Source organism: Thalassophryne amazonica, chromosome 18 (assembly GCF_902500255.1).
Source record: "Thalassophryne amazonica chromosome 18, fThaAma1.1, whole genome shotgun sequence".
Lineage (NCBI taxonomy): Eukaryota > Metazoa > Chordata > Actinopteri > Batrachoidiformes > Batrachoididae > Thalassophryne > Thalassophryne amazonica.
The window spans coordinates 25,345,409-25,367,034 of NC_047120.1; the positions used below are offsets into that span (position 1 = coordinate 25,345,409).

Genomic DNA, 21,626 nt, shown 5'->3' on the forward strand with positions numbered 1-21,626 from the left:
CAAACCCCATTCAATGCAGCAGTTGTTTTATTCTCTGATTGGATGGTGCTGATTTTGCCATTGGATATCTTGGTAGTGACAATACAGAAGATGGCCATCCAAAACAAAGTTAGGTCATCAATATTTGATATTGATAGTGTTATTGATATTTCAGCCATTCAACAAAATAGAAAGGAAAACAGCTAACAATGGACAAATTTTCAGATTTAATGTTATCATTTTGATGCCCAGTTTGATTAATGTTCAGGAATTACAGCACTTTTTGTGGGTGCTTTGGGGGTTTAATTAGAAGGAGTAATATACATACAAATTGTGATGTTATGCTCACAACCAACCACCTGATTTGCATGAAAATGACAGGACCCGGATTTTTATATATAATATTATATATATATATACACTGTATGTTACTGTCTAATGGAAACGGAACCCTTCAGCTCACAAACAATATCACAATTTTTAAAGTCATTCTTGACTTATTCCCTGCAGCACTCACGGGGGTTGGTGCAGTGTCTGTTGCGGGACCGAACTCCACCTCCACATGTCCTGGAGCAAGGACTAAATTTGGACCAGGATCCCCAATTCCCATCATGGCCCAGAGGCTCCTGGCTGGTCCTCCAGATACAATGACCCTTAAAGCACCACTGCAATTTGAAAAAGATTGGACACAAAACTTTTTGACAGATAGAAACCGTTCATTTTTTCCTCTGCAACCCCAAAGAAATCCACTTCATTATACAGATTATGAAAGAGCGCGACATTTCCTACCTTTCCTGGTGCACTCTGTTCCATCCACCGGAGGGCCTTTTTTGGTTTTACAGAAGTACTGGTTTTCAGGGTGGCTGCACCAAGTTGCCTGCAAGGATCGTAGGTTCGAAACTAAACAAGGAAAAAGAATTTCTGACTTTCAATTTTTATTTTTTGGTGAGTACATAAATACACAAGTGTGCGTCTCACTTTTTTACCATTTTTCTGTATCAACACAGGGAACAGATAAATTCTTAGCTTATATCATAAATATAATATATCTGCAGCCATCTTTGAAATCTTTCAAACTAATTTTTCCCTGACTGGGCATATTCTATTTTATCCATAATATGTGCATTAAGTCTGTAAGAATGTCTACTTTATGTCCATATGAAGTTATAGTATCGTCTGGTGTATAGTTGCACCTGTCAAAAATGCCTCTTGAAAAGGAATCTATGTATATCACCTATCAGAACCTTTATGGACAACCTGACAGTGACCACCACATCAGTGCCTGGATGTAGGTGGATCCTGTAAGGCCTGGTCAAGCTCATTTCTTGGGCAAGAATGAGATTTAAACCAGCAAAATCCCAGTCTATGGTCCTGAAAAGAGGAAAAGTGGTGGACAAGTTTTGCTTCTCTGTGGACAGTACACTAATACCATCCATCACTGAGAAACCAGTCACTGGCCTAATTGTGCAAAGTAAAATTTACTCTGCCAGGATAACATTTGATCCCAGTCCAAAGAGAGTTAAATATACTCTATCACAGTGTAAAATCAAGTCCATCATACACATACAGAAAATATATATATTTCTGTATGTGTAACTCACTTTTAACCCAGCATTCCTGGGGTGAATTGGACAGGAGCTCAGTAGCACATGTGAACACCACAGTGTGTGCTGTTACTTAACATAAGGTGTTTTAAATTCCAAAAATAAGATGGGGAAATCATTGTGCATTGAAGAACATATTAAATGTTTTTTGACACAGTTTGGAAAAAAATTAATTTTCAGATGGCCATGGAAGGAGATGGAAACAGATGATTTTTTTGCAGGAAGCCCTCAACCTGTGTGTGTAACTAAATGACTTTTAAACTCTAAAAATAAGCAAGCTGGACAATAACATGCATTGAACAACATACTGGATGATAGTTGATGAAGATGAACATGGATTTCTGGGCCACAGCGTTGGAAATACTACAATACAAGCATGAGTGCATATGATTTTGTTCAGCTGTTTAATTTGAGATTTTGTGCATTGTTGTAGTATTTTTATTATTGTTGTTTACTTTATTACTGGAGATTATTCTGTTTACTCTATTGTTTCCTAGGAAAGCCCTATATCAACAGCTATTATTATTATTATTATTATTATTAAGAATGAATGTGTGATTTTTCTGTACGAAAGTCACACCTGTGAATACAGCATTTTAGAAATCTCTCCATTCTATTTCATGGCATGTAAAAATCTTTAAAACCATTATGTGCTGAAGTTTATTCCTGTATTTGGTTTTTCATATCCTTTCGCTGTCTATTGTAGCAATTTTTGCATTTGTGTTTTCAGTACTCTATAAAGAGAACTCAGGACCTTCCATAACTTAAATCAGACAAATAAATAAAACAACAATGTTATAATAGAGATTATGTAGGTGTTACTGACTTACAGCAGTGCACATTTTGTACCCAACACCGAAATCAAAGCGGCACTGCTCATCCATTGAGTAATTTATCCCAGGGAGCTCGGGAAGTTTGGGCCACTTGTGTTCAAACGGATCATCCAGAAGCAGTCATAAGAGCTGAAAAACATTAGAAACAGCTCGGTCACATTATGTCCATCATCTTGGAAGAACATAAAACACACGTTATGCAGTAACGTATGAAAACAATGACACATTGGGCTGGTTCCTATAAATGTGGTGATGTATGTTTCACACATAATGAGTGAAAAGAGAAGTGACTCTTACTGAATGTATCTGTTGAGCTCCTGCTTGCTGCACCGTGACCAGTGGTAGCGGTGGAACGCTGCTTGGACTAGTGGTGCCATGATGCTGCCCATACTGGTCTCATCAGCACAGCGATTCCCTTGACCATCATGCTCCATTCCTAACCTAATGACAACACCCAGAAATGGATGGAAAGTGGAAAAAAATGGGATAAACAGGATGTTAGGAAAATGAAATGCAGATTTGCGAGGTCATTTTATTCATAAAGAACAAAACCTCTTCAAATAAAGGAACTGGAGAAAGAACTAAAACACTGGGATGATGATCCAGTGCAGGACTCATATCTTGATAGGCAAGAACTGATTCAATTTTCAAGGTCATAGGTCAAAGTCAGGTTAAATCTTTGAAAATTGTAAAAAAACCCTATCTTTATCATTGAATGATTTTACAAAAATTCATCTCTGTCAAAAAAGATTTTTTTTCATATTTTCATATGTAGGATGGTATCCTTTATTGAATGACAAAGTTGCTCTGGATCTGATGCAAATTACAGATTTTATGGCCATTTAAATTTAACATTGAAAACCCCATTTAATGTATATTTTACGTTATATCTTAATCAAATGTGCCCCAATCACTCTCATATTTGAAAGTGAGGTGCAGACTGGCACTCACTATCACCTGACAAAGTTTGAGATCTGAGCCAGACTGTGAATTTTGTAGACATTTTAATTTAATATTGAAAAGCCCATTTGGTGTATATTTTGCATTATATCTCAATCAAAAGTGCCTCAATCACTCTTATTTGTGACAATGAGGTGCAAACGAGCACTCTCAATGAATAGACTAAGTTTGATCTGCATCTGATCTGTATTGGGGATTTAGCGGATATTTGATTTTAACATTGAAAAGCCCTTTTGATCTATATTTTGTATGTTATTTTAGCTTCTGAAAAGTCACTTCTAACTGAACTTTCACTTTGAAAATTTTTTCCAAGGTAAAAATTTTTGGAATTGGAAACTAGTGTTGGTTTATGGTTTGTGCTACGAACGCGGCGCTCTAGTTTGGTCATCAGTTGCCAAGTGAAACTACTTTTACTTGAACATAGTATAGCTTATGGAAGAAAATAGATTGTTTCAAAATCATCTTGGCAGATTGTATAGATCCTGCACTCCATATAACATTGTACCACATTGTCCCATACCCACACCATGTATGTGTGTATGGGACAATGCTTGCACTTTGTTTTCAGACAGTAACTGAACTTTTTGTGGGCAAAGTGAGTGCATCCAGCATCTATTTTACTACTAACCGCATCACAGATTCAAAAACATTCCAATAATGCTGCTGAAGATGCTGTTGACCATGAGTAGCTGCAAAAAACAACAACAACGGCCTTTAAAACACTCTTTGATTACGGATTTGAACTACCATCCGGAACCACGTGCTTTTAGTGCAACGCAGTACAATCGAGTCAGGCTCTTCCGATGCTTTTGCCATTCCACCATCACTCACACGTGGCCGGTTTCATGAGCAACCACAAAGGCAGAGGAGAATCCATCCTCGTGGTTCAGAGTGCAGCTCCGCAGCGGGTGGCACATCCCCGTCACTGGAGCATAACCTAGGCAACAGGAAGAGCCCTAATAATCAAGGATCAAGATAAATGTCATGACATCATCTTAATGCAAACCTGAGGTCTTCAGAGATCAACAGTCATCATCATGCAGTGTAATTCAGTTGTTACTGCATAATATGCAGTAAAAGGACTATTTTGTGGTATCCCTCAAAGTATCAGTTTTGAAAATTAAAACAAAAATTATTGGTAAATTGCATAAAGGTTAATATATTTGTTTTACATAAAAGCTGATACAGTTTCTGGAAAAAAGCATAACTTTTACCAGCTGAACAATAAATAATGATAACGTGCCCATGCAATAGAGCGCCATCAAGTGGCTCAACAGAATAACATCAGTTTCTGCACCAGGAAGCATCAGCACATATTGATGGCAAATGTGTCACAGAACCGGCTCGTTAAAACCCATTCACGTAAATATCTCTTTCACTTGGCTCTGCGGTTTGTCACATATTATAACTCATTTATATACTTAGTCCATGGGCCAAACAGGGTTGCAGTACCACTTAAGGTGACTAAATGACATTTAGAATCCAGCCTCAGTGTACCATGGCCTACACAAAAATGTATGATAGCCATCCCAGAGTGGTAGCTGTAGCCAGGTAGGGGTCAATGAAGAATTACACAGAGGTCAAAATTTAAAAATGCTCAAATCACATTGAAAACTATATCACATTATTTGGCTGATCATAACAATTCCAAAAAGTATAGTTTGGGGTATCTCTGATGGAGTGATCTGGAGTTATGGGTAAAACAGCAAAAATGGTGAGAAATGTCAGTTTCAGTTTGTATAGCGGTCAAAAGTTAAAGTTGCTCCAATTTCAGTAAAAAATTATACAAATTATTGGTTGAAATAAAAGGATGAATAAATGGAATAGTTTTGACTGTGTTGAATGTTTGGTCTCCAAAGTAAAGGTCAAACAAGGTTGACGTCCATTGGATTCTATGACAGGTGACATATGTTATCCTGTAACGTGACGACTAAGCATGACAGATGGTGCAAACTATTCCTTATTAGAACCCTATTAACCCAAACAATAATTTGCATCATTTCTTTTACTGAAATTGGAGCAACGTTTGACCCCTGTACAAACTGAAACTGACCTTTGTCACCATTTTTGCTGTTTTTACCCCATAACTCCAGAACATTCGGTCATAGATAGTCCAAACTATACTTTGTTGAAATTGTCTGATCAGACAAATAATGTGATGTAGTTTTGAATGTGATTGGAGCATTTTTAAATTTTGACCTCTGTGTAATTCTTCATTGACCCCTACTTGGCTATAGCTACCACCATGGGATGGCTATCATTCATTTTTGTGTAGGTCACGATACACTGAGGCTGGATTCTAAATTACTTTCCCATTGCCTTCATTTAGAAATGTAATTTAATTTATCATTAAAATTTACATTAGAACATTTAACCAGATTCTCATAAGTAAGGACTTTAATTTACACAATGACGTGTCATAATATATGAATACATGTTCTGACAATGCTGCAAGTACGTGAGCCTCTCCAAAGCCACAACAGACTTTGTGATCTAATTTCTCATTCTAACACTGCCATTATTGAAATTATTTTCAGCTAACATTTCTCTCCCAACTATTCAGTTATTTACACGTTAACAAGATTTGGACACGCAAATACGTGCATATATCTTCAGCTGAAGCGGGCATTTTGGTGGATTGGTTCTAAGTGTCGCATCCATTGACATCAAAATTTCTAATCTAAAGAAAATTTGTTTTTAAATGGTTCTAAAAAGCTTAAAATTGGATTTAAACCAGATATCGGCTGGTGAAGTTGATTTAAATCATTTGGCAGGGCAGGACTGCCCCGAATACCCAGAATGTGGCATGAAGCCGGCCTGAATGGATCAGGCAAAGTCAGACACCATTTGTGTGGCATTCGCTGATGTACGGTCAAATTGGTCGCTATTCATGCTGCTTGGGGGAGCCACAAAACACACTCGGACGGCATTCTTGATGGGGGAGGGGGGGCACACACGGACACACCTGATGGTCATTTGTGTTGGTTGGGGGGGCATGACACACCTGATGGCCGTTCGTGTTGCTCATCAGAGGCCACACAACACACCCAATGGTCATTCATGTTGCCCGGGGGCAGGTGGTGGGCACAGATAACCAAAAAATTAACTTCGATAACAGATAATAAGATAACTGAAAAGTTATCTTTGATAAAGATAAACCGATAAACCACTCAAAAATGTATCAGAAGTTACAGATAATCGATAACCGATAAATTCCGGTGTTGTCTATGGGACATTGCAGTTACTAAAAAGCTATAATTGATTTTAAACACGATCGCTTTTGAAAGCATCAAAAGCAGTAAAAGACCTAAAGAATAAGCAAGAATGTTTGATTATGCTGGTCCCCTGCAAGAAGCAGCACAGACAAATCGTAAGAGACCCACAAAAATCAGCTATTTATTAATCATAAACATTTTTCTTTTAACATTCTGCTCCTGCTGGAAGCTCTTATTTACAACAGCGCTCCTACCACAGAGGCACACCAAGAGCAACCATAAAACCAGCTCCCTATCAAGTTTACTACTCCAGTCAGGCAGTGGTCTTGAAAAATAAAGTCATACTAACTTATGGTTTTTTTGAAATACTGATAGAATAACTCCATTAATGTCAATTCTGTCATTTGTACAAAGTTAAAATATAACATATCTTTTAATGTTGAATAAGGCACTAATTCTGAGGTTTTGTAACAACACAGACAGCAAAGCATTCTGGGTAAAAGTGCTAAACAGTGATTGATTCAGTAATCCATTATGTAAACCAACACGTTAATGTGACGTGTGTTGGTTTAAAGATAAATGTGCTTTTGTAAAATATTCCATTTTTATTTGTAAAAACAGGCATTTTACGGAGCCCTGGAAGTGTCATCGCAATTGCATGTTTTAAAACTTTTATGATGTTGTAAAACGTGCACTCAATATTAGTAAGTAAGTAAGTAAATGTATTTATATAGTGCCTTTCACAGACATAAGGCCATGTACACACGTTGTCGGGTATTTGTAAAATCGAATATCTTACCCTTTCAGTTTGGGGAAAAACTTCATCCACACTATGTCGTTTAAAAAAAAAAAATCCATCCACATCGAACCGTATAAATGTGTTGTAATTAGTTTGCCAAACCTTTGGGTGGCGGTACTGATTAAAATTCTATCCAATCAGGAGCCTTATTCTCTTGTCGTCACTTCCACAAAAACTAAAAACATGGCGCCAACCTCATTCGTGTGGACCGATAAGGAGTCGGAATTACTTCTAACCGTAGTTTTAGAATACAAAGTTAACAAATATATGCACACAAAAAGCGCCTGGACAATGGACAATACCAACACTTTGAGAGCAGCCATGTACCCAGACGTTTAATACTGCCATGAACACATCTGGCCAGTAAATGGCAGTAGCGGCCTTGAAAAAATGTCAAACAAAATTCCAGATAATCCGTGTCTGCTACATTTAAGATGCGTGGAATTTAACAAACGCAAATACACTAATGTCTATAAACCCAGAGAATATATTCACGAGAATTTTAGGCACTAGAGTTTATGCTGTTATCTGTGGACCTGAACAGAGTGTCTGAAATGCATCTGTCCTGTCGTGAATGTCTGAGATTACCTATGCTACCATAATGCATTGCTGCCTGGCACAGCATGTGCTCACAAAACCTTAAAAATTAGCACATTACTTTAAAACGAAAACATATATCTGATATTTTCACTTTATAAACTTCAGACATGACAATAATTTTAAATAACTTGTCTAAAATGAGTGGTTAAAATTTTAACCATAAGTTAAACATGTATGCCTCTGGATGACTTGGTGACATTGCAATTATATTAGCATGGTGTTAAAGGAAATGATTTTTTTTTTTGATCACCAGTTCTCCTTTGCTTACAGATAATAGAATGGTTTCTGTTTGCAGAGGATAGAACAACATGTTTATTAGGAAACTTTTAACAGGTAGATCTCAACAGTTTTAAAAATATTTTGCACTGTTCAGCTTAGTTTAATACATTATTGGTCTAAAAGTTATTGGATGGTAATTTATCGGAAGATAATTAGTCTGATGATGGCTTTTAAATTTATCAATTTATCTAAAAACGTAATCTGATAATAAAACATTATCTTTGATAATTATCGGAAGTGTGCCACTGCCCGGGGGGAATACATGATACACTCTATGGTTGTTCATGTTGCTTGGGGGGGGGTGCACATGACACACCCAATGACCATTTGTGTTGCTTGCCATGCTTGTTGCACTCGGTCTCATTTAGGACAGGGAGTTGTGTCATGCAGGTGCAGTCCACATCATCTGTACCCACCCATGCCATTTGTCTGCAGTCTGTGGTGGCTGCCCCGTCCGGACTGTTTCGACTGCTGGGGTGTCGTTCCGGCTGTCTTGGCTGCAGTCAGGCTGCGGTGAGACAGCTCCTCGCCCACTCTGTGATCTTTCATATTTCATATTTCGAACATTTCCCTCGACTGCATTCCAAATGATCCAACTTGCTGTACGAATGTTGCAACTGCAGTCAGATGGCAGTACAACCTCATCTCAACCCGCTGTTCGATTGGGTTCCAATGCGAACACACCGTGACTGTAGTGTGCATGTGCTGTGGCCACACAGCTGTGCAAACTGCTGTACAAGGCGTTCGAATGTAGCTCAACTTTTCATGAATGTCATTCAAATTCTCCTTCATGCGCCATTCGGCCTCATTCGTACTACGTGTGAAGGAGCCTTAAAGCGGGATTCCGAAGGTCCTGAGGTAACCCCAGCCTGTCCTCGTGACCGGACACAGACAAGTCATCACACAACAAACATTAAGCAAAGCACAAACATCAAACATGACTCGATCAAGAGGTGTGCAGCGCTTTTGGTTTTGAGTTAGAAACATGCTCACGGCCTTCTCTTGGTGGCTGCTGCTGTTCAGATCACATCATGCTTTCTGACCAACAGAAGAACTTCTGCATGCAGGGAAAAAGCAGCGAGTGCAGAGACAGACAGCTGCTGATGAAGCGTGGATGTTAGCTTAACTGGAAGTCATGAATGAGCAGCAGGTTATTTCATAGAGCAAAATGGCTTTTGCCATCGTAACACAACGATGGCACTTAGTTATGGTCAGTGTGTGCACAGGATGGATCGTGGTTTTTCGTGTGAGGAGAATGAATTTTAAAAATGCCTTGTGTAGCGAAACATGAAAGCAGCTGTGGAACGTAATCCTTTATCTGAAGGGCAGATAAAGGTGTTCAGGAGAATGTCGGCGGCATTCTTGTGAAGACTCCTTTGACAGCGTTGCACAGTGAAGCGATGACGTTGCAGCAGCAGTGACGTGACATCAACTCAAACACACTGCGTGTAAGAGGACAGCAAAGTAAGTTAAAATCATCACATGACATATGATGAGCTGAACCACAGGGTGTTCCTTACTGATGTCCACGACCGGGCGACTTAAACAACGCAAGTTGGTGGAGATTTCAGCAATGCAACATGACGCAAGTGCAAAAGACAATGCCATGTTTCTGTGTGTGTTGTTGGCTGTGGACAACAATGTGTTTCTGCAGAATAGTGCAATTTATCAGCAACCAAGACACAAAAATGGCAGAAATGTCAGTGGTGGGCACAGATAACCAAAAAATTAACTTCGATAACAGATAATCATATAACTAAAAAGTTATCTTTGATAAAGATAAAACGATAGACCACCCAAAATTGTATCGGAAGTTACAGATAAGCTCCAGTATTGTCTCAAACTGAATTTGAGTTTTAACAACACAATCACTGGTGGTAGCATCAAAAGTGACAACAGACCCAAATAATGAGCCCACACTTCTGTCTTTGAACATCTTGCTACCCACTGACACCTCTTAGTTACCGGGGCGGGGGGGGGGGGGGGGGGGGGGGAGAGGGAGAGAGAGAGAGAGAGAGAGAGAGGAGAGAGAGAGGAGAGAGAGAGAGAGAGAGAGAGAGAACGAGAGAGAGAGAGAGAGAGAGTGAGAGGCAGCGAGCGAAGAGAGAGAGAGAGAGAGAGAGGAGAGAGAGAGAGGAGGAGAGAGAGAGAGAGAGACAGAGAGAGAGAGAGAGAGAGAGAGAGAGAGAGAGAGCTGAACTCTTTACCCAATCACAACACTCCCGGTCAGGCGGAGGTCTTGGAAAATAATGTCATGCTGACTTATGGTTGGTGTGAGTACTAATAGAATAACTCCATTAATGTCAATTATGTCATTTGTACAAAGTTCAAATATAACATATATCTTTTAATGTTGAATAATGCACTAATTCTGAAGTTTTGTAACAACACAGACAAATCGCAAAGGATTCTGGGTAAAATGTGCCTCTTCTGCTAAACACTGATTGGTTGAGTCATTCTTATGTAAACCAACACGTTTAATGTGACGTGTGTCATGTGTGTCTTTTCCTGCGGAGGATAGTGGTTTTTCTTAAAGCAGCTGTTCTCTGTTTTGTAGAGAATAGAACTACACATCAGGTATAAAACATTTAACAGGTAGGTGCTCAACTGATTTTAAGTTTCATAAATATTTGTAGCTGTTCAGCTTTATTTACCACGTTATCGGTCTAAAATTATCGGACAAAAATTTATTGCAAGGTAATTAGTCCGATAATGATTTTTAAGGTTATCTAAAAAGATAATCTGATAATGAAAACGTTATCTTTGATAATTATTGGATTATCGGAACTGTGCCCACCACTGGTGGCGGGGGAAGCAAATTCTACCTAGGGGGGGGCGGTTTACGTAGAAATAAGTGGTCCACCTAGAGTAGCATTGGCTGTTGTGTCACAATGTGCCCAAAGATGAGGTGAGGAGTATTTAAAACTCTGTCTGTTACTTTTAACTTTGTGTGTTGAATGTAGTCATTTGTTGATATTGTCAAATGCGCCAGCATTTATTTATTTGGACTCACAGTTTGTAACAAATGTTAAATGAACTGCATTTATATTGCACTGAGTGCCTACTGGCCTGCGGATTTGTTTTTGTTTGTTTTTTTTTTTTTTTTTACGAAGTAAAGCGAGCTGTGAGCTTTTCATCCGCTTTTTTTTTTTTTTTTTTTTGTAGCAGCTACGACTCGTCCTCACCTCTTAAAGCGCGGTGATAACAGCACACCTGCACTGAGCTTTACAAAGACATTTTTATGCTTTTTTTTTCTCCTTTATTTAGAATTCTGAGCTGAGCCGCTCCATATCTGCTCGTTAAAAACAGCTGATCCTCCACGACGTGTCAACAACTAACACTATTTTCCACTCAAATGCACCTAAACTCTCTTTCTGAGGACCACATGATGTGAAAACACAATAAAACTTTCTTACCTGTAAATCTGGTCCGTTTTCTGCATAAATAAATGTTATCCATTCTTTGTGCTCAAACACCAAAGCAGGGGCGAATCCAGATGGAATGGGGGTGTGGGGCAGGGATGTGCCCCCCCACAACACCCCTAGATTAAAGGTCCAGTTTTGAAGCCTTTTTTTACTACAACTACTAATACTACTTATAATAATAATAATTTCGACAAGTAAAATGTTTAGAGAAAATTTAAATGTTAGAAAAAATTTAATAGTTACATTTATTAACAATGTAGGATAGAAATTACAAGTTTTACTGTTACAGTGCTGTCAACAGTTAAATATGAGGTCAAGAAAGAGGTCTTTGTTTTACTTTTTATAAAACAAATATATATTTTCATTGAAGTCAAAAAAGGGTGACTATAAAATGAGTTTTGGCAAAACAAGTATCATTGTCATGTTAAGGTGGCAGAGGGTTGTTGTGGGCAGCTGGGGAAAGTAACTAAAAGAACTAGTAATCAGTAATTGGATTACTTTTTCAAAGTAACTGTGGCAACACTTGATATCGGTATATAACTCTCCTATTGGTGCATAAACTGGTAGATCGGCCCTTTAGGTCATGATTGATTGTGGCCTGGACCAATGAGGTGAGGGGCAGGCCAATTACTCCTCCATCTCGGGCCTCGGTTGGGCTACACAGTGCGCCAGTGCCGGACAGAGCGATAACGAGCGATATGGATGGTGGCAAGAAGAGGAAATGTGGCGCTGAAAGAGCCAGGGATCAGAAGAGAGTAGCCCTTCAGGCAGATGCTGCAAAATGTCTTAAAATAACAAACATGTTTGCTTCGCATGGACGCGGAGCATCCACATCTGCAGCAGGCAGCCTCAGCAAGTGGCGGAGAAGAAGTTCAACAGGTGGACGAGGCGGGGTCCACTACGGCCATGATGGTAAGTGAAGGTTAACTTCAGCTATTAATTGATGAACAGCAACCTAACTTGTTCATAAATCAGACATCTGTCTGTGAGAGAGACATTCTGGTCCGAAGTAAAGTGCTGTCTAACTGGGTCACTCAGATATGAATTAAGGTTGGATATTATTTTCGTTCGTGCTAACTCTGCCAGTCACGTAACATAGCCTAGCAGTGTAACCTGTGCAAATGGTGTGCATGGCTAGTAACCATGCTGTCGCCGCCAGGTTGTTTCTTTATTCTTTATTCTATTTGTGTGACGGTCGTGCGTCGGTCATATGAGGTATGCTGTTTTGCACAGTCTGCAGTGCGGTGGCGTGGTATAACGGCGTCCCTGTCTAAAATGTATTTTCACAAGTCCTGGCATAATTTCACATACCTAACATTTTACTTTAAATTGAGAGTCATTCTCTAAGTTGATTAGCAACACAAATTGGTAATAAAAAAAATCCTTGATGTTACTTGTAGCTTGTAGTGAGATAGACAACTGTCTCCATCTTGTGGCCTTTTTGTGTATTGCAGTTTCAAAAGTTCAACCTTTGTATCCAGTCATTTCTTGTTTTATATGATGAATTGTATCACACAAGTAATGATATATTATTTATAGTATAGCCTACAGTATTTCTATAACAAATGTTTTTATGTAATTTCTATTTCTAAATTTAAGTAATAAGGCTGAATGAAATGACGGCTTATTATGTCTAAAAAGTAATGTGACCTACTGTCAATAGATCGTACTTTTGATAAGCCTATGATAACTGTATTTCGGGAGAACTTTTCATAATGCTTCTTATAGTGTTAAAATGTATGTGTCTCCTGGCGCACACTGATCGGTTAAGGGACCAAAAAAAAAAAAAAAAAACACTGTCACAGCAGGCTTAATTTTTTTCCCCTTCAATACCTGGTGGTGGCCTGGTCTTGGTTAAAAATGCCCGGCCTGAAAAATTTCCCCAGTCCAGCCCTGATATTAGGCCATGGAAGACTCCACTGAATTTTGGAGGTGATCCGGATCTGGACTGGCGGACATCAGAAATCTTGTTTATTTTATTTTAAAAAATTTTTGCCAAAGCGAATGTGAACATACAGCCTCAACTGTGAGTTCAGCACAATCTCAGATCTGACGGGTGTGTGTGATGTCTGCCTCAGACACCACGCTGGGTCCAGGCCAGAACAAGGTGCCATAGAAACCGACTTGTTATGAACACAACACACCTGTAGCTATGGTAACAACCGAAGGTGTGACACACAAACCAGGTAGCCTTGGGTCATTTTAAAGCATACGCAGGTCAGTGCAAGCTTTTGAACCTGAGCTCAAATGTTTGTTCATGCTGGACTCGCTGTTCTCACACTGTTCTGTGTTTGAGGCACACAGTCTGCAAACTTCAAATTTTGAGAAACAGCATCTTATTTTTTTTAGGTACTGAAAAGAAGAAATACAGTACTGTAAAAACTTTTTTTACAGTAATCTTTTTTACACATTTAAATTTTTTTATGACATCACATTAACCCTCAAGCGACCAAGTGGGGTCATTTATTTTTTTTTTGTAACTTTTTATTTATGGTATTTTTGTCACAATAAGAACACTGAGAAAAACAGAGAGGGAAAAAAGACAAGACAAAACAAAACAAACAAACAAACGAAAACTTGAGGTCATTAAGTAAATGCACATCACGATCAGTACATAACTGATTAACCTATGTTGTTGATTCTATCATTCATGTAAGCGGACCATTTTCCCCACCTTCTCTCTCCAATTTCTTTTTGTAGCCGTAAGGAATAGGTCATCTGCTCGAGTAAGTGTAAATGTTTTACATGCCAACAAATGTTCCCACAGTGGGGTGTCTTTCTGAAGCCAATATTTAGTGATTGCCTTCTTCCCTGCAGCCATCAGAATTTTTAGGAGATACTCATCATCTTTGTCCAATTCCTCAGAAAAATTACCTAAATACAGATAAAGAAATGTCACATCCACACTAAAACCCAAAACCTTATCAATAACTTCCGTCACCTCCCTCCAGTAAGTCTGGATGGGAGGGCACAACCAAAATATGTGGGCATGGTCCGCCATGTTTTCTCCACATTCTCTCCAGCATCCCAGCTGAGTGTCTGTTTGTTTGCTTAGGGGTTATAAAGAAGCGAATCAGATTCTTCCAGCAAAAGTCTCTCCACCCCAATGAATTAGTAGTAGTTGACTGTGTAAACCAAGCGTTCACCCAAGTGGGGTCATTTATGACCCCGGGTATATATATATTTTTTCTAATTTTAATTGGAAAAAAGGTTCTTACCATGAATTTTTCAATCTATTTTGTTGTGTGGGCTGCCAGAAGAGGAGGTACTGCTGGCCCACCACCAGAAGGCGCCCTGCCTGAAGTGCGGGCTTCAGGCACGAGAGGGCGCTGCCGCCTCAGGAACAAGCCGTGGTGACAGCTGTCACCGTGACAGCTGTCACTAATCAACACATCTGGTATAAAAGCAGGAAGACACCTCCACCAAACTGCCGAGATGTCATCTTCATCTGGAGGTAATACTCTCAGCCCCTTTTGTGAGATCTATTATTGTGAGTGTTTGCAGGAGAACCGGTCGTTTTTGAGGAGGCTGTGCAAGACGGCGCTCCTTTTCGGCTGAGACCGCTGCAACGCGCTGAGTGAGAGGTGGAGGTGGCATTCCCACCATAGTTACTGGGTGTTCACACACCCACCCTTTGACTGTCTTTTGCTTTCTGCCAGCAGTACCAGATCCGACACGCCGGGAAAGTGGCCACCTGGGGACTCCGGGACTTGGCGGCTCCAGTATTCCTCGGGTTCAGGTGGCGGTGGAAATCGTGTGGTTCCGGTTCGTTTCCAGACGGGCGTCTCCTATCGTCGAGCCTGCCCACACGACACCTTTATTAATTGACTGTTGCACATTCTGATTCTGCTGTGTTTGGTTGTGACATTCACACCAGTAAAGTGTTATAATTTGACTCCTTCCATTGTCCGTTCATTTACGCCCCCTTTGGTGGGTCCGTGTCACTACACTTTCCCAACATATTTGTCCTTCAAGGATCGGACAATCTGTGTGGCAAGTATAGTCCAAACTTGTGAAGGGTCACTTATGACCACCCATGAGATTTAGCTCATAGATTAGAGAGATTATATCTTCCGATGGTATTGTAATTTACCTACTCTAATTATTACATGTTACTGTCTCGCAAGGAAGCATGGCCAACATACTGAGAATAGCAAGAGTTACAGCTGCACAAGTACTGAGACTGATTCTTGATGCTCAGAGTGAGGATGAAAATAGCTCATGATTGTCACAAAGGATGACTAATGGGTTCATTCAGACTTGTCTTAAAGTATTGCCATCGGTTCTTCTGCATATTTGATGCTATAAGTATTCTAATTATTAGGGAATGCAGTCTTGCCCCAAGTGAAGAAGTTCAAGTACCTCGAGGTCTTGTTCACGACTGAGGGGACAATGGAGCGTGAGATTGTCCGGAGAATAGGCGCAGCGGGGGCAGTGTTGCATTCGTTCTGCCGTACTGTTGTGACGAAAAGGGAGCTGAGCCAAAAGGTGAAGCTCTCGATCTACTGGTCACTTGAGGGTTTTAAAAAAGAAGAATTCACACTATTTTATATTCAAATTTCTAAAATTATGGCCTTTATAGTGACAGTGAAAACAAATGTCAGCAACATGACATAAATAAAAATATAAGCCCCAGTTAGTATAACATAATTAAGTCATCAGTCATCATCAGACCCGTTTTCAGGGGATGTTACCTGAATATTTCCAAGTCAATGAATATGTCTTGGACTTCATTTACATCAAAATATTAAGAAATATAAAAACTCAGCCACATGGGGTGTGCAGCCAGTACATTCTGAGGGCTGGTCCCATGCCTGGATAAATGAGGAGGGTTGCATCAGGAAGGGCATCCTGCGTAAAACAAGCCAACCCAACTATGCAGACTAAGAATCGAATTTCCATACCGGATCGGTCGCGGCCCGGGTTAACAACATCCGCCACCGATGCTGTTGCCCAACAGGGTGCTGGTGAAAATTGGGCTACTGCTGGGTGAAGATGAGGAAGAAGAGGAGGAGAACGTTTCCACAAACAGCGGGAGAAGAAGAAAACTAGAAGGGTGGAAATGAGATTGGGGACTTTGAATGTTGGTAGTATGACTGGTAAAGGGAGAGAGCTGGCTGATATGATGGAGAGAAGAAAGGTAGACATATTGTTTGTGCAAGAGACCAAGTGGAAGGGAAGTAAGAGCAGGAGCATCGGCGGTGGGTACAAGTTGTTGTACCATGGTGAGGACAGGAAGAGAAATGGTGTTGGGGTCATTTTAAAGGAAGAGCATGTTAAAAGTGTGTTGGAGGTCAAGCAAGTGTCTGACAGGGTGATGAGTGTGAAGTTGGAAATTGAAGGGGTGATGATGAATATCATCAGTGCATATGCCCCATAGGTAGGTTGTGAGATGAAGGAGAAAGAAGATTTCAGCAGTCTGATGGATGAGGTGGTGGAGAGTGTACCCAAGCATGAAAGAATGGTGATAACGAGCGGACTTCAATGGGCATGTTGGTGAAGGGAACAGAGGTGATGAAGTAATGGGTAGATATGGTATCAAGGATAGGAATGAGGAAGGACAGATGGTAGTTGATTTTGCAAAAAGGATGGAAATGGCTGTGGTGAATGCCTACTTTAAGAAATGGGAGGAGCACAGGGTAACATATAAGAGCGGAGGAAGGTGCACACAGGTGGACTACATTCTTTATAGGAGATGCAAGCTAAAAGAAATCACAGACTGTAAGGTGGTGGCAGGAGAGAGTGTCATTAGACAGCATAGGATTTAATTTTGGATTTTTTTGAATTTTTGAAGTAATTTTGGACAACTGGAAAAGTACTGCAGATGTGGTGAGGGAGACAGCTAGGACATACTGGGTATGACATCTGGACAGTGGAAGGAAGACAAGGAGACTTGGTGGTGGAATGAAGAGGTCCAGGAAAGCATAAGGAGAAAGAAGTTGGCAAAAAAGTTTTGGGATAGTCGGAGAGATGAAGAAAGTAGACAGGAGTACAAGGAGATTCGGTGTAAGGGGAAAAGAGAAGTGGCAAAAGCGAAGGAAATGGCATATTGCGAACTGTACAAGAAGTTGTATAGTAAGGAAGGAGAAAAGGACTTGTACTGATTGGCCAGACAAAGGGACAGAGCTGGAAAGGATATGCAGCAGGTTAAGGTGGTAAAAGATGCACATGGTAATGTGCTGACAAGTGAGGAGTGTGTGCTGAGAAGGTGGAGGCAATATTTCGAAGAGCTGATGAATAAAGAAAATGAGCGAGAGATAAGGCTGGATGATGTGGTGAGAGTAAATCAGTGTCAATCAGAGTAAGTACAAGAGATTAGTAAGGAAGAAGTGAGGGCTGCTATGAAGAGGATGAAGAGTGGAAAGGCAGTTGGTCCAGATGACATTCCAGTGGAGTGATGGAAATGTCTAGGAGAGATGGCAGTAGAGCTTCTAACCAGATTGTTTAATAAAATCTTGGAAAGTGAGAGGATGCCTGAGGAGTGGAGACAAAGTGTGCTGGTTCCTATTTTTAAGAACAAGGGTGATGTGCAGAGCTGCAGTAACTACAGAGGCATAAAGCTGATCAGCCACAGCATGAAGTTATGGGAAAGAGTAGTAGAAGCTATAGGCTTAGAAAACAGGTGAAGATCTGTGAGCAGCAATATGGTTTCATGCCGAGAAAGAGCACTACAGATGCAATGTTTGCTCTAAGAATACTGTTGGAGAAGTACAGAGAAGACCAGAAAGAGTTACATGGTGTGTTTGTGGACTTAGAAAAAGCATATGATAGGGTGCCAAGAGAAGAGCTGTGGTATTGTATGAGGAAGTCTGTTAGGGCAGTCGGAATGACAGACTCATTCAAGGTGGAGGTGGGATTACACCAAGAATCAGCTCTGAGTCCTTTCTTGTTCGCAGTGGTGATGGACAGGTTGATGGATGAGATCAGACAGGAGTCCCCATGGACTATGATGTTTGCAGATGACATTGTGATCTGTAGTGAGAGTAGAGAGCAAGTTGAGTCTAGTCTGGAGAGGTGGAGATATGCTTTGGAGAGATGGTGAATGAAAGTCAGTAGAAGCAAGACTGAGTACATGTGTATGAATGGGAGGGAGCCCAGTGGAATAGTGCAGTTACAAGGAGTAGAAGTGGTGAAAGTAGATGAGTTTAAATATTTGGGGACAACTGTTCAAAGTAATGGAGAGTGTGGTAAAGAGGTGAAGAAGAGAGTGCAGGCAGGGTGGAGTGGGTGGAGAAAGGTGGCAGGAGTGATTTGTGACCGAAGAATATCAGCAAGAGTGAAGGGGAAAGTTTACAAGACAGTAGTGAGACCAGCTATGTTGTACGGTTTAGAGACGGTGGCACTAACAAAAAATACAGGAGGCGGAGCTGGAGGTGGCAGAGCTGAAGATGTTGAGATTCTCTTTGGGAGTGATAAGAATGGACAAGATTAGTAATGAACATATCAGAGGGACAGCTCAGGTGGGACGGTTTGGAGACAAAGTCAGAGAGGCGAGATTGAAATGGTTTGGACATGTGCAGAGGAGGGACCCAGGGTATATAGGGAGAAGGATGCTGAGGATGGAGCCACCAGGCAGGAGGAGAAGAGGGAGACCAAAGAGGAGGTTTATGGATGTGCTGAGGGAGGACATGCAGGTGGTTGGTGTGACAGAGGAAGATACAGAGGACAGGGTGAGATGGAAACGACTGATCTGCTGTGGCGACCCCTAACGGGAACAGCCGAAAGACAAAGATTAAGAAATATAAACAGTGTGGTACTGTTTGGTAAATCTGTCTGCGTGACCATGCAAAAAGACACCAGTGAGGGAAGCCACCAAAACACTTTCATGACAACTCTGTAGGGGTTGTATAGTCTTCTTTGGCTGTGACTTGTAGAAACTCTGCATAATGCTACTTTTGTCTGTTCCATCACTGGTGATACAGCTTCATGGTGGAGTGGAACAGAGAAGGCTTATCTTAAAAACCAGTGAGGAAAGCCAAAACAATACAGCCAATTCTCAGGGGGAAAAAAGAGCAATGTATAAAAATTTGTACATATTTGTCTGTATTTTTTAACAGAATTTCTATATACCTCACATATTTCTGCAGTGCGGCAGTGATTATATCAGCAACTACAAAATGGCAGATCATGCAAGTGAAAAATAAATGCAGCAAATGATCTTTTGCTTATTATGTCAAGGACGTAATAAAATCATCTACGTTTATTTATTTCTCTGTGTGTTTGTCTGTTAGCAGGATTACATCTAAACAACAGCATGGATTTTCAGAGAATTTTCACCACAGATAGATATTAGGCCATGGAAGAAATCCTGATCCGGAATCCAGATCCAGATCACCTTCAAAAATTCATTACATTTTGGAGGTGATCCGGATCCAAATCCAGATTCTGAATCAAGATTTCATTTTATATAGGCTTTTAAGGATTACATCAAACCTACTTCACGGATTCTCACCAAATTCACATCACAGATAGATATTAGACCATGGAAGTACAATTTTGAAGGTGATCCAGATCTGGATTCTGGATCAGGATTTCAATTTGCATGCTTTTGTCAGATTTGGTGGATTATGTCAAAACTACTTAACAGATTTTCACCACACACTGATGTTAGGCCTTGGAAGACTCCATTAAATTTTGGAGGTGAACTGGATCTGGATCAGGATTTTACTTCACAGATACGACATCACGATATAAAAACCAAGATCAGGAAGACACTATGTTGCTTCAGCTTGTGAATTAAATATCAGATTACAACATCTTGATCAGTCGGACCATTCTGGATCAGTATGTGATTATTGCATTGTGTTGTGGAATCCAGATCCAGGTAAAGTCCAGGTCATGATGTGAATCACATATCTTTTATTTTGAGTCCTCGTCAACCCTTGGCGGATGTCACAAATCTCAGATTGCTGTTGTTATTATTGTTATTTTAATTCTAACCATAGTTGTTTCTGAAAGACAGAAGTAGGTGCTGAAAAGTTTATTAAGGTGCTAAAGACATAGAAAAAGCCTAACGTTTCAATGTGCAAATCACATCTTCACCAGAGTCTGATGTCACTGAAATGCTAAAGGATTCTCTGGCCACTCAAACCTGTGTGTTTTAGCCAACTGGTGCATCCACCTCCCACGCTAGAAATCGTGAGTTCACGTCCCGGTGGAAGGAGTCAAACACAACGCAGAGCAGCTGTTACGCTAGAATGGCTATTCTACAACTGTTGAGGTTGTAATTCGGGAGTAACCTGTTGTGTCTGCTGATTTATGGACGTTCGTGTTGGTTATACGGTTGCAAATTGCCTTTACCGGCTCCGGTAAAATATATATTTGCAACTGTATAACAGCATGAACAGCTAGCAGCGCGTGCGGCCGGTGTTCTGTCGAATTGTGCGTCTTGTCGCGTAAACTGACAGTTCTGCGTCCCGACAATACGCACTTGCGCAGAGGACAGGAATGACATTCGATAGGAATGACATCTCGTCAGAACACTGGTCAGGGTGTGGAGTAATACATCCAAAGTGAAACGGTCAAATATTTTGCCACAGTTACCACGATATTATATGGTCTGAAATCTCACACGATTAACCAATCAGATTTGCAGAAAACATGTAATTGGATTAGAATTTGTAATATACGCTTGCTGTGGTAAGCAGACTTATTGTGCTTGAATATGTGGGGGTTCGGTGCCCAGCGAGACGTTCTTTATTAGTTAAGTGGACATTGGTCTGAAAATGTAGATAATTTTACAAAATTTTATTTCCAAAAGACTGATTTCTTTTTTTTAATTTGGTATCATAAAAATTTTAATGTTTCAAAACTTAATGGGCACAAACTTTTTCACAGAGTTGGATAACATGAGGCACATGCTAAACTCACTAAACAACATGTATGGAACTGCTCGGATACATGTAGTATTATTATTAATACTATTATTATTA

At 40.2% G+C, this 21,626-nt stretch overlaps 1 protein-coding gene across 1 annotated transcript in view; it reads right to left on the minus strand.

Annotated features, from left to right (window-relative positions):
- LOC117530481 (A disintegrin and metalloproteinase with thrombospondin motifs 14) overlaps positions 1-21,626 on the minus strand; it is a 141,287-nt gene that overhangs the window by 31,189 nt on the left and 88,472 nt on the right. The window contains 8 exon segments of the mRNA XM_034193392.1: positions 493-644; positions 769-778; positions 780-852; positions 855-879; positions 2,414-2,532; positions 2,535-2,545; positions 2,714-2,857; positions 4,208-4,313. Of these exon segments, the coding sequence (XP_034049283.1) occupies positions 493-644; positions 769-778; positions 780-852; positions 855-879; positions 2,414-2,532; positions 2,535-2,545; positions 2,714-2,857; positions 4,208-4,313 (640 nt within the window).